This window comes from Nematolebias whitei, chromosome 23 (assembly GCF_014905685.2).
Source record: "Nematolebias whitei isolate Nwh7 chromosome 23, NemWhi1, whole genome shotgun sequence".
In the NCBI taxonomy this organism is placed as follows: domain Eukaryota; kingdom Metazoa; phylum Chordata; class Actinopteri; order Cyprinodontiformes; family Rivulidae; genus Nematolebias; species Nematolebias whitei.
The window spans coordinates 12,341,739-12,354,564 of NC_056520.1; the positions used below are offsets into that span (position 1 = coordinate 12,341,739).

At 40.0% G+C, this 12,826-nt stretch overlaps 1 protein-coding gene across 1 annotated transcript in view; it reads right to left on the minus strand.

The window, feature by feature from the left end:
- Nucleotides 1–12,826, minus strand: part of LOC119428906 (target of Nesh-SH3) — a 47,851-nt gene that overhangs the window by 1,000 nt on the left and 34,025 nt on the right. Inside the window, exons 16-22 of the mRNA XM_037696604.1 lie at nt 12,119–12,208; nt 11,813–12,022; nt 11,604–11,709; nt 5,580–5,659; nt 5,110–5,139; nt 4,868–5,026; nt 4,655–4,777 (exon numbers count right to left, since the gene is read on the minus strand). Of these exons, the coding sequence (XP_037552532.1) occupies nt 4,655–4,777; nt 4,868–5,026; nt 5,110–5,139; nt 5,580–5,659; nt 11,604–11,709; nt 11,813–12,022; nt 12,119–12,208 (798 nt within the window). The remainder of the gene's footprint in view (nt 1–4,654; nt 4,778–4,867; nt 5,027–5,109; nt 5,140–5,579; nt 5,660–11,603; nt 11,710–11,812; nt 12,023–12,118; nt 12,209–12,826) is intronic.

Below are 12,826 nucleotides of genomic sequence, written 5' to 3' on the forward strand. Positions count from 1 at the left end.
CCCAACAGCTTATTCCAAAGTGGAACAAACCAGTTATGTTGGTGCTAAGATGGTCTCTTTGGCACACCCCCTCCTCAAGTGCCAGCCCTCTTCCTCATCGACAGTCATGTCAAATTGGTTTAAAACCAACAAAGTCCATGCTCAATAATCCAGGTATACAATCCAACAATTTTTGGTCTGGTCATCTGGATAGTTTCATTTTTTGTGTGCTGAAACGTTTCACCTTCCATCCAGAAGGCTTCATCAGTCAAGGAAGCACACAACTCAAAACTGATTCTTCCCCCAACAGCTTATTCCAAAGTGGAACAAACCAGTTATGTTGGTGCTAAGATGGTCTCTTTGATGGTCTCTTTTCACTGAATGGTGTGAGTCTTCCTTTATAAAGGTAAATGTTTCTAAGACAAAGGAGATGGTCACTGATTTAAAAAAAAAAAACTCTTCAGTTGCCACTCCTGTGGTCATTACCGGTGAGGCTGACGGTGCGTCAATATAAATATCTGGGAATTGTTCGTGATTACAAACTGACCTTTGATGCACATGTAGACTCACGTTGTAAGAAGATAATGTATTTTTTATCAGAAGCTCTGTGGTTTAAATGTTGATTCTACTTTTATAAAAGTGCTTTACTGAGTCTTAACTTTTTATCTTCATGTGTTGGTTTGGACTTTTGACATGCAAAAACAGGAACAAACTCTTGGGGATTGTCAGGATGTGCAGCAAAACTGCTGGTATAGCCCTACAGAACCTCACTGACCTACACAAGGCGAGGTCAGTGGACAATGCCAGGCTGATTCTGGCAGATCCTGTTCGCCCACTCCATGGTGAGTTCAGGTTGCTTCCATCTAGACGCAGGTATCTGCTGCCCAGATGTAGGACGAACAGACTGAAAAACTCATTCACCCCTGTAGTGATCAGGCTTCTCAAAGAATAGTGATGATTTTGGTATTGCTATTTAAATGTCTTAATATCTTGTCTAGTATGAATGTTTTATGTGCCTACTGACTATGAAGCAAATTGCCACTTGAGGATAATTGAACTTGAACTTAAACCACGATCAGAAACCCTCTCCAGTTTCCTGTTCCCTGAAAGTGAAACCTGCTGTCCAGGGGCCTCATGTGCAAAGACTTGCGTGGATTTCCTTCTGAAACATGATTTATGCTTAAATCAAGAAAACAGCATACGCACAAATAAATCCAGATGTATAAAACCGTGCATACGTATGAATCCTAGCACACTTTCTCAATACAACACAATCAACATGGAATTGAGCGCACATGAGGGAATACTCCTCCTTTGACACGCCTCCATCCAAATAAGTAAAATAGATGCAAACATATCTTGCATGTGAGATTCTCATCCCTCGTCCTCCACCGGCGCAGATCTACCGGTGGAGCCTTTTTAAGGCATTTCCAACTTTACACCGGTGTTTAGTAAATAATTACTGTAAACACAAAGGCACTCTGGAGTTCAGCAGAACTTAAATCTTATTCTTTAAATGGTTGATGCAGCAAAATGAGTAGCCAAGAATTAACTAAGTATTTACTCTGCTATGTGTGGATATTTTATATATCAGGGCATCACATGGATGAAGTCATCCCATCCAGCTGGCATGGCCCGGCTCCGGGACAAATGAGAGATACCTGGCCAGTATTTGGTTGGTGTGATCCCTGAAAACACGCTGCCTCCCAATTCTTCCATTAATGACACCGTCCTGCACCACCACAGCTGTCATTATCCCACAGATACGTACAACTTTATGCAGCTATTTAATAAGTGCTATGTGTTGTCATCATTGTGTTTTCATACAATGGTGAAATTAGTTCCCTGCATTTAGCCCATCACATGTGAGATACACCGAGATGGAGCAGTGGACAGCAATTACCTAGCTGCAATTGCATAGCCCAAGGAGCAATTACAGATTAGATGTCTTGCTTAAGGACACCACAAATGTATGCATGGCAGGGAGGTGAACCTATGGATTGTACTTATATGGCGCCTTTCAAGATACTCAAGGTGCTTTACACAACAATCTGTGTCCTCATTTACCAATTCATACAACACTAATAGGTCTCTACAAAGCTAATTGAACAAATCATTCTAAGGACAATAATCAGTGCTTTATCACATTCATACACCGATGGGACACACATCGGAGGCAATGAGGGGTTCAGTGTCTTGCCCTGGGACACTTTGGCATGCGACTGCCAGTGGATTTGAACTCCTAACTCTTGCATTGGAGGACGACTGCACTAACCACTCAGCCGCAGCTGCCCCACTGCGACTTTCTGGTCCCAAATCGGCTGCCCTACGTCTACACTATCTGTGCCCCCTATTTATGGACATATATGATGGTGCGCACCTTGTAGACCTGAGGAGTCATCAGAGATGAGTTGTTCTGAATGAATTTGCTGATCTGACATAATTTTATTCTCAGAGAGAATGAAATGCCTCATACACAGTTCACACTTTATGCTCCTCATCTGTCTGAGCACCTTGCAGGCGTGCGCTCACTGACATGTTTACATCTACATGTGACAGAAGTCTAAGAGACTTTACAGTTTACATTGAAGTGAGGTTGTTTTGATCGTTCTGGAGGCGTTTTAGACGTTCTGTTGTTTGAGGTTAAATGTGGTTCAGTTTCCTTGTTTGGATTTAAATAAAAAATGCCCAAACTTGTGAAAAAGAAAGTGTTCAAATCCTTTACGTTCAGAAATACAAACAGTCATATTTCGATGATACTGTGGACTGAAAATATTTGCGTGGAGGTAAGAACATTCTCACTGCAGGTCAAAAATGTGCGTGAAAGTACGCACACTTTCACGTAACGTTCATGTTGATACATCCTGACATGTGCGTGGAACCTGGCGCACGCATCCTTTTCACGCCCACAACCAAGATCCTGGAAGATTAATCTGCACAACTGCACTAAAACACTCTAAATGCGAATTTATACTGTATCAGACGCGCCAAACTTTATTCATGCTGACTTGGTTGCGCGACAAAATTGTGTTTTTTTTTTTTTGTTCTCCCACCGTTCCCGAGAACCCATTCTGTGCACAAGCTGCTAGCAGAACTTCTTTCTTGCAGAGGTATGCTCCAAGTGTTGTGTGATTTGGTTGAACTTAGTGGGCGTGTTAATGCAGAAAAGCAATTGAACTGTACTGCTTTCATTTTGCAGCAGCTGCTCTGCTGAGGAGCCGCTGGTCGAGGTCGTTAGAAAATGCAGTCATCTTTACAACTGACCCAGCAAAACGTATAGAGATAGTCAAAGTTCTTTGACGAGTTCTCGTGGAAGGAGAGAGCACAATTTCTGTGCATGGAGACAGCGAAGTGTGTGAGGGGTTACATCTTTAGCTGGGAAGCTCGGGACACATTCACAACCACGTTAGCGAGAACAGGTATTTGACGTCCTTTAACGTCTGAACGCTGACTCAGAACTATTGTTCTGTTGTTGTTTTTCAATCTAACCACTTCTAAAGATTTTTTTCATCTGTTCGTATAGTAAAATGTTCAATTCATTCGACAGATGGATGCTATTACTTTTGTTTTGTTTTTTTTGTAATTCCTATAGAAGTACATTGAGATCTCGTCAGTTCCTCCAAAAACATTGTTCTTTTTGAAATATGCTTCAGTCTTAGCTACTGTTTTGCAACATTAAGCTTTCAGATATACCAGTACTTTTGCTAATTTTAGCTTTTAGCTTGTATGTTGCATTACAAATTTTAGGTGGTATTTTGCTATTTTTAGCTTAAGTTAGCCATTTGGTGCTTATTTTAGCTAATGTGGAGTGTCTTTCAGCTCTAACAACTCAGTTTGAGCTTCTTTAGCAAATTCTTGTATTCTCTGAGCTCTCAGCATTCACGGTCAATATTAGAGGAAAATGTATCTCCAGTTATTCTTTTCAAATGTTTGTTTTGTATGTTGTTGCATAGCTTCGAGAAAACAAACACATGTGTAATTTATCTAAACAAGCATCAGTCAGAAATTGTAGGCTCTTACATTTGGTAGAGATATGTCTCACAGCATTCACAAACTCAAGAAGAAACCAGGAAAAAATCACGGCCATCAATGGGATTTTGAAATGCTAAATGGTTTTTACACAATTGTACTTTTATTTTAATCCACAGAAAGTTACACTGACTGTCTAACTTTTAAAATATCTAACATTTCTAATGTTTTGCAAACAAACTGCTCACTCCCACAACTCTTTTTGGTTGGTATTTTATCATCTTTTATCATCTTCTGTAGGACTGATTTTCTCTCAAACCCTATCAGAGGTCAGAGGTCACGCCCAAACTTTGGTTATATTAGCTCAAAATTTTTATCTTTCAAACAGGAAGTGCAAGTTTTTATCCAATTTGCCGTTTTAACGCAGAGACTTTCTGAGGCTTACTTTTCAGTCTGTTTCTAACTGCCTCGCTTGAACTTGTAGTAGTAACAGACAGAGTTGTGTGGTTACCGTGGTAACAAAAAAAAGCCACCTGCTCCAGATTTACTCTTGATCTTAGTTCTCTTCGCACTTCTTATCTATCAAAATGTCTACATTTTTTCCAAATTCAAATTATTACTAAGTTAATGAGTTTTGAGCTCAGCTGTGTCACGAACATTCATCATTTACGGGGAACCATTAAGAATGTGAACACTGAACAGGTACCGGTTCTGGAGGGGAGCTGGTAGGATCTGAGCTGCCGGCCTGTTCGTCCATCCAGGAACGAATCCACAAACTGACAGTGGTCCTCGCCGAAGCCGCTCTGGTCTCCGATGTTGTAGAACTTCCCTGCAGGGTAAAACGAACGTTGCACCAGGTGAGATCTAGAACCAGGTGCGCTGTGACGCCAGTTCAGCAGGCAGCATGGGTTTTACTCACCGGTGAGCGAGTCACTCAGATAGATTTTGTACCTGAGCGAGTTGCACAACTGGACACCAACAAACTTGCGGTACCACGTCCGTTTGACGTACTGCTTGCCGTCACAGTCCGAGTACGAGTCGGTCTTAAAGGGGAACTGGGTCCAGATGGCGTCTTTTCCTGTAAAGAAAAGAAAAGCTCTTTGTATCTTGATAAAACTTTATTAGTACCACAGAGTGGACAATAGTTTGGTGTTCATTTACCTGAAACGTTCTCGCTAACACGCGGGTCCGCTGCAAAAAACAAAAACAGTTTAAAATAAATTTCCAAACGTCAAACAGAGTTACAAAATGTTGAATTAGTATTGAAAGTTCTTCAGTCCAAATCTATAATGTCTTGGAACCAGTAAACCTGTCTGCAGTTGATGGACTGTGTGATCGGAAAGCCCCAGGCAGAGAACTGTATGTTTTCTCTCAGAATAGCCAAAAATGTAGTTTTTTTTCTTTTTCTTGGTTATTTATGTGAAAGTAGATTCAGAGCCTTGAAAGTTGAATTTCATGCTCATCATCTGTGGCAGCAGCTGCGCCAGAGGCCAACGCAGAGCCGAGACGGAGCTGAAGTGTCTGAATGTCTGGAAGCCACAGAGCGGTTCTGGAGGCTCGGTTTGACAGAAGCTGTTTGGGTTTGGACTCTGATGAAGGCAGGAAGGTGGTTTAAAGAGGAGGAACCGTACCGGACTCTGTGTTGAAGGAGACCGGTTCACTCGGAGGACCTTCTCCCAGCTCGTTCTTTGGCTTCACCTTAAACTCATAACTGAGAAAAGAAGAGAAAGAGGACTAATTAAAAAATAAAAATTTAAAGTTATTCAGAAATTTATGGACTTTTCTTAAAGTAGTGAGTTCAAATTTTTAAAGATTTTTGGATTTCATTTCAGTAATATTTCTGTGGAAATACAGTGCGAACAAATGCTAGCTGAATGCTAACTGAAATCTGCTAAAGAAGCTAAAACTGTGTTTTCAAAGATAAAAAAAAACAAAAAACAGAACACTACCTAGACAGTAAAAGTGGTAAAATGCTTGCTCCATGCTTAAAGGAACGAAACAGTAGCTAAAAGCTAAAAGGAGCAAAACACAAGCTAAAAGTTAAAGTAGCAGAATTATAGCAAAAAGTGTCAAAATGCAAGTTAAAAGCTAAACGTAGCAAATTGCCCATTGAAAAACAAAGGTAACAAAAAGTCAGCAAAGAATAGCACAATGCTAGCTAAAAGCAATGAACATTAGCTAAAATTAAATATAGCAGAATGGTATCTTAAAACAAAACGTAGCATAAAAGGACAAAGAGACAGTAGGTGAAGCTGATTTCAAAGAAAACATTGTTAGAGGAATTAAAAAGACGTTTGAACTATTTATGGGAAAATATTTGTAAATAAAGTTAAATCAATTATAAAATTTAAATGTTACTAGAAAAATCCACTTAACATTTTGAGTTAAGTATAGCTAAAATAGCATGAAGTCTGCAAAGTTAGCTAGATTATAAAAAGTATGGAAAAATAAACAATCGCATGAATGCTGACTCGTCACTCACGCAATACAAACACTAAAACAACAATGAAAAAAACACAAGTTAGTTCATTGACTTGTAAGGAAAAAAATCTATATTTTGATTAATAGAAACATTTTGAAAGTTCATTGACCCAAAGTTAGCATTCTGGTGTGAGGAGTGAAAATCATTCCAGCACCAAAAGACCTGAGGTTCTGTTGTCAGAGTGTTAGAAGGTCAGAGAAGTACTGAGGTGCATAGCGTGTAAAAATTTGTAGGTGAGAAGAATTTTGGATCTGAGACCAATCTGGAAGCGAAGTTGGGCCATGTGTTGCCAGGGTTATATGCGTCTGGCAACAGAGGTTTGGACAGACTGAGAACTTTAGTGTGTCTTAAACAAGACTTCAGTCCAAACAGTAGGTGATGAAAACCAAGGGCCAAGGACTGATGCCCAAAGTCTTGAGATGTTTGCAAGATGGAAGAAAAATTGATTTTTTTTTATGGATGTGATATGCAACTCAAAGGAGAGAGTGGAGTCCAGGACAACACCAAGGTTATCTAAGTACAGAATTTTTTTTTCATTCAACCTTTATTTATACAAGTTAGTCTCATTGAGCCTTGAGGACTCGTTTACAAGGGAGACCTTTTTTAAACAAAGAATGATGACAACAGTAGATAATCATAAAAGAAAGCTTATAAATTGAAAAAAAAAATGGAATAATTTTTTATTTTTAAAAAAACAGCTACAGTGTAAAGTGATGTAAAATATTAAAAACAGGAACATGTCTGCAATGGTCCTTGCCATGAACTTTGCAGATGTTTGAAGCCACTTAGAGAAGTCAAGGTCGATAGCTTCAGATCTTTTTGCAAGATATTACAGGAAACAGGAGCAGAGTAGGAGAAGGCCCTTTTGCCAAGTTCAGTCTGCATTGAGGAAACACTGCAGGTAATAATGTCCTGAGAATGCACGCTGTAGCTGCACTCACACAGAGACATGTAGGAGGAGATGTATGAAGGCAGCAGACCAAGAAGTGATTTAAAGATGAAAATGTACCAGTGGGAGAGTCTGCATGAAGTTAATGATGACCACAGTTACAAGGCGTTCCCTAGCATTCAGAGTTAGACAGGATCTATTTCTGAAAAAGAAACCCAGTTTAACTTTCAGTTTCTTTACCAAGTTTTTGACATGAGGCTTAAAAGAAAGGTATGAATCCACCAAAATACCCAAATATTTTGTAGGAATCGACAAACTCATTAGAAACACCATTTGAAGATATACTAGAAGGAAGGACTACTGGGACAGACTTCCAGTTTGAAAACAACATCCCTTTGGTTTTGTCGGCATTTGGTACCAGTTTGAGACAGAAAATATCTGACTGGAAGATGTCAAAAGTGGATTGCAAAAGCTGGAAAACCTTAGCAACTGTTTTAGCTTGACAGTAAACAAATGTATCGTCAGCATAGACATGTATCAGGGATGATCTGACCTACATTACCTATGTAGATTGAAAAGAGGGTGGGTGCTAAGACTAAGCCTTGTGGTTCACCATTGTTAACAGTTAGATAACTGGAATAAGTACCATTATGTTGAACACACTGCCTCCAATTTGAGAGATAATCAGAGAACCAACCAATGGTGTGGTCTGAGAAACCAGTTTCTGAGAGCTTCTGACATGACTTGATAGAAATATATCTTCTTTAGAGTTATAACCAGGAGCTAACAAAATAGACTTAAAGACATCCAGGCTTTGGTATTCTTCAGACAGCTAACTAGAGAGGGATGGATGAATTAGTGCTAACATAGGTTTGAGTATCATCAGCATATAGATTTATTTCCAATCCCATGGCTGCAACAACCATTCATCTAAAAAAAAATTTCCAGACACTTTGTTGTTTGCACTAATGTCCATAAAAGTTCTCACCAAACCTAAATATTATGGGTTGTTTTTGTTCTTTATTCAGCTCTCCATCAAGTTTTAGAAAGTTTGATAGAATTGTTTTTTCTCTGTAATTGTTCTACAGAACAGTAAGACACAAAATGCACTTCTAAAGTATTGCCCCTAATCAGTGCTCAAAGTTGGCCCGTACTCACCGGTACCCAGAACTGCACTTCAAAATGTTGATCCCAAGCAAACCTTCACTTTTTATAGCATACCGCCACTTCTCATAAAACCGTCAGTTCTCAGCATCACTAACCGTAAGCTACCAGTGATTCATATAAAATACATAACCTATAGGATATTGGATGAAAACAAGAAGTAACCCCTCCACTTTGACTGGTTGTAAATTAAACTTTGAACTTCTAATGTGTTTACAAAGAAAATACCTTCAAAAAAATTTAAGTGGTATTATGTTTTAATTCCTTTGACTCAAAGAGCTGCAGAGCCTAAAGAAAATACAGACATCTCACAGGAAGTGCATGAAGGTGAAACTGTTCACCAGTACCCTAAACTGGCCTTGAACTAGACTTCATTTGCCACGTTCTTCCTTCACACCACATAACTTTCTCACACCAGGGCTCATTAAAGTGCTGCTGAGCGTCGACGAGAAACTGCTTATTTTTCTCCACTCAGCTGCCTCGGCGTGTTTGCACAGCTGTGCAAAGAGACTGCAGAGCCAAGCTGCAGATGTTAAATCTGAACATCCACAGCAGAAGGGTCTTCTGATTCATCATTACAACCCCCCAACACGAAAAACGTTGTGTAAAATGTAAATATAAACAAACTGGATTGATTTGTACATCTCATAAACCTATGTATTATTCATAAATGATCACAGTAAACACATCAAATGATGAAAGTAAGAAATTTTAAAGTCTTCCTGATATTCTGTTGAGGAACATTATTCTGAAATGGTTCGACTAAACGTTGACAGTTTTTCACAGATGAGTGAACGCCTGCCCATCTTTACTTCTGATGGACTCAACATCTCGAAAATACTATTTTTATACCCAGTCCTCTTATTGACCTGTTACCAATTAACCTAGTTAGTTGTAAAATACACCTCCTAGTTGTTTCTTATTCATACCACTGACTTTTACGACGTTTTGTTACTCATGACAACTTTCAACAGATTAGAGCAGGGCGAGATATCGATATTTTAAAAATATCAATGTATTTTTTTGCGATATAAGTTGAGACTGTATCGATATAAAACGATAGTTTTATACTTGGAAATTCTCCTACTGTCTTCTTTCTCCCGCATGGCCCCCCTTCTTCTCTCTCCTTGAACACAAGCACACAGCCCTCAGCCGCGCTCCCTTCCTTCCTTGTCCTCGGGACATTTAGCACAAGTAAAGATGGGAGAAACACAGCTGCTTAGCTGCTGAACATAAAGAAAGACAATGACTGTTCTTTCGGAGATGGTTTGGATTTAAATTGTCCGATGAGGGGCAGAAAGATGATTTCTGTAGACAATGCTGAAAACAGTCCTGACGAAAGGTCGGAACTACGAGTCTTTTCACCGTTTAAAACAGCGGAGTGGAATACGATGTGGAATGTGAACTGCAGCTGCAGGTCCGAGTGTCTTTTTCAGCCTCCTTCCCTGAAATAAACCATGGGTCAGAACTTATTTAACCATGCTATGCCTTATGAGAGGAAAGGTGAGAGGTGGCGCCGCAATATTAACGAATTAGCAGCTTATCATATTGCTAAAGTCAAGGTCCTTAACAGCTAACAAGACGGCTAATGCGTTAGCCGTCTTGTTCCACAGCTGAGACTGGAATCGCGTCTTAGTGATATGACATTTATTAATGTCGCCACCTCTCACCTTTCCTCTCATAAGGCACAGCATGGCTAAATGAGTTCTGACCCGTGGTTTATTTCAGGGAAGGAGGCTGAAAAAAACACTCGGACCTGCAGGTGCAGTTCACACACGCTTACTAACGTCAAGGCGGCGCAGCTGAATGGACTGTACTTATATAGCACCTCTCTGTCTTGTCAAGACGCTCAAAGCTCTTTACAATACAATCTGTGTCCTCATTTACCCATTCATACAGCACTCTACTAGATCTATACATAGAATAATCAGAGCTTTATCACATTCATAGACCAATGGGACACACATTGGAGAGGTTCAGTGTCTTGCCCAGGGACAGTGACTGCTGGTGGAATCAAACCCCCAACTATCCCAGTGAAAGACAACTGCTCTAGCCTTTCAGCCACAGCTGTCCCCAGCTGAAGAGGATTATTATTTAACATTGTATATGTAAATAAATGTCTAAAAAACAAACTTTAATATATGTAAATAGTTTATTTTTTTAGACATTTATTTTGTGCAGATACAAATGTTAATAAATGTGGCTGTGTGACAAACGGGACAAAGCTTTGATTCAGAAATATATTTTTGTTATTACTTTATGGAAAGAACAAAATATCGAGATATATATTGTATATCGCGATTTATCTTAAAAATATTGAGATATTAATTTTGATCCATATCACCGAGCTCTACAACAGATGTGTTGCTACCATTAAATTCAAAATGGTCCCCTTTAAAAAAAATTTTAAAAAAAAAATGGTACAACTTCCTAGTCTTGTGGGAGTTCCTGTTTTTCTTGCTGCTCTGAAGACACTAGATGGCGCCAACATTTCCACACCTGAAGATAATCTTAACGAGATGCCAGGAGTAGAAAAGGCAGTAGATGACTTCTCCTCGCCACTGGAGCATTACCTGCCACTGGTAGTCATGCTTCTAGCCCTTTTGTATTCTATGATCCTTGAGAAAGACTTACCTGTGTTCCTTTTAAAGTATCTCTTTGTGAACTACATGTGCCTGGACTTCTTTGAAGAACCCCTAAAATTATATTGTGTCTCCTCAGCTGCCTTCCTTGCCCTACTACCCAACCTGCAATAAGAACTGAAATCTACCAACAATATCATTCTCCTCTTATATCATCTAACTCATGTCCTTGCTCCTCGGGGTTCCTGATGCGCTTTATTACCCACTGTAAATAAAATCACTTTACATTTATTCTCTGACTTGAAGTTTGTTCACGAACTGTGTTCCGTTGTGAATAAATTATTAGTTTTTTTTACATTTTACAAAACATCCCAATTTTTTTTCAGAATTGAGTTTGTATAAACCTGCTTTCATGACAGAAACTGAAAGATGGTTTTTGCTTCTTTAAACCACATTTCTTCTTCTGCTAACTTTTCTACCTCCAGATAAAAATGAACTTGTCTTTAGTTTAGTTCCTGGATAGCACAGATGAGCCTACCTGCTCTCAGGATTGAGGTTTTCCACAGCGGTGTGCGTCTGATCAGTGGTCAAGACAGACACTCGTTCTCCATCAGGCCCTTTTGCTGTGGAGATGACTTCATATTCTACGGATAGTGAAATGCACGATATAGAATCGCTTTCTTTCTGTTTTTAGGATTATTATGTGCGTAACGATAAGAGTTTCTTTTAGATTTAATTTCTTCATACCGGTGGTGTCTTTGTCTGCTTTCTCCCAGTCCAGGATGATGAAGGACGGACATCCTTCTACCGTCACCACGGTGAGGTTGGACGGTGGACTCTTGGGAGGAGATGTCACGCTTTTCTCTCCGCGTTGGTCTTCGGGAAAATACGTGAGAGAGGAGGTGATGGAGCAGGGCTCGTCGGGCTTCTTACCAGTTTGGTAGACGACATGTGGCGCTGTGGGTGGAGGAAGGGACGAATTAGTTGCAGACGAAGCAAAAAATTTACGAGATGTTTGTTTCTACGCTTTAATCATCTGGGATGAAAACGTACCCACAAAACGTTTATTTCCCAGAGCGTCAACATCAGAGCTGGGCTGTGCCTGGAATAGTTCCGATTTCTCCCAGGTTTCTTGTTGGGTCACTGAAAGAAGAAATGAAAGATTATGGGATTCAAAGTTTAAAGATAAAGCTGAAGGATATGTTCCCTTTTCTTTACTATATTTGGTCTTAAAGCAGCATGAAGTGGTTTGTGCAAATTTGCTAAATCTGGCACCAGGTACATGCCAGGCAAGTATCCAGTAAGGTACGATAAGTGCCAGGCTGTCTAGTTTCCAAAAGTTAAAGTTACAATAACTGGTGATTATAGAAAAACTGTCTAAACCAGGGGTCTGCAACCTGGGGCTCTGGGGCCATATGCGGCTCTTTGTAGCTTTGACCAAAACATACATGAAATTTAATTCTATTGGTTTTTATACCAGGGCAGCACGGTGGCGCAACTGGTAGAGCTGCTGCCTCTCAGCGAGCAGGTCCTTGGTTCAAACCCCGGTCCAGGGGCCTTTCTGGGTGGAGTTTGCATGTTCTCTCCGTGCATGCGTGGGTTTTCTCCGGGTACTCCGGTTTCCTCCAACAGACCAAAAACATGCATGTTAGGCTGATTGGTAACTCTAAATTGTCCCTAGGTGTGAGTGAGAGAGTGAATGGTTGTTTGTCTCGTTTGTCTCTATGTGGCCCTGTGATGGACTTGCGACCCGTCCAGGGT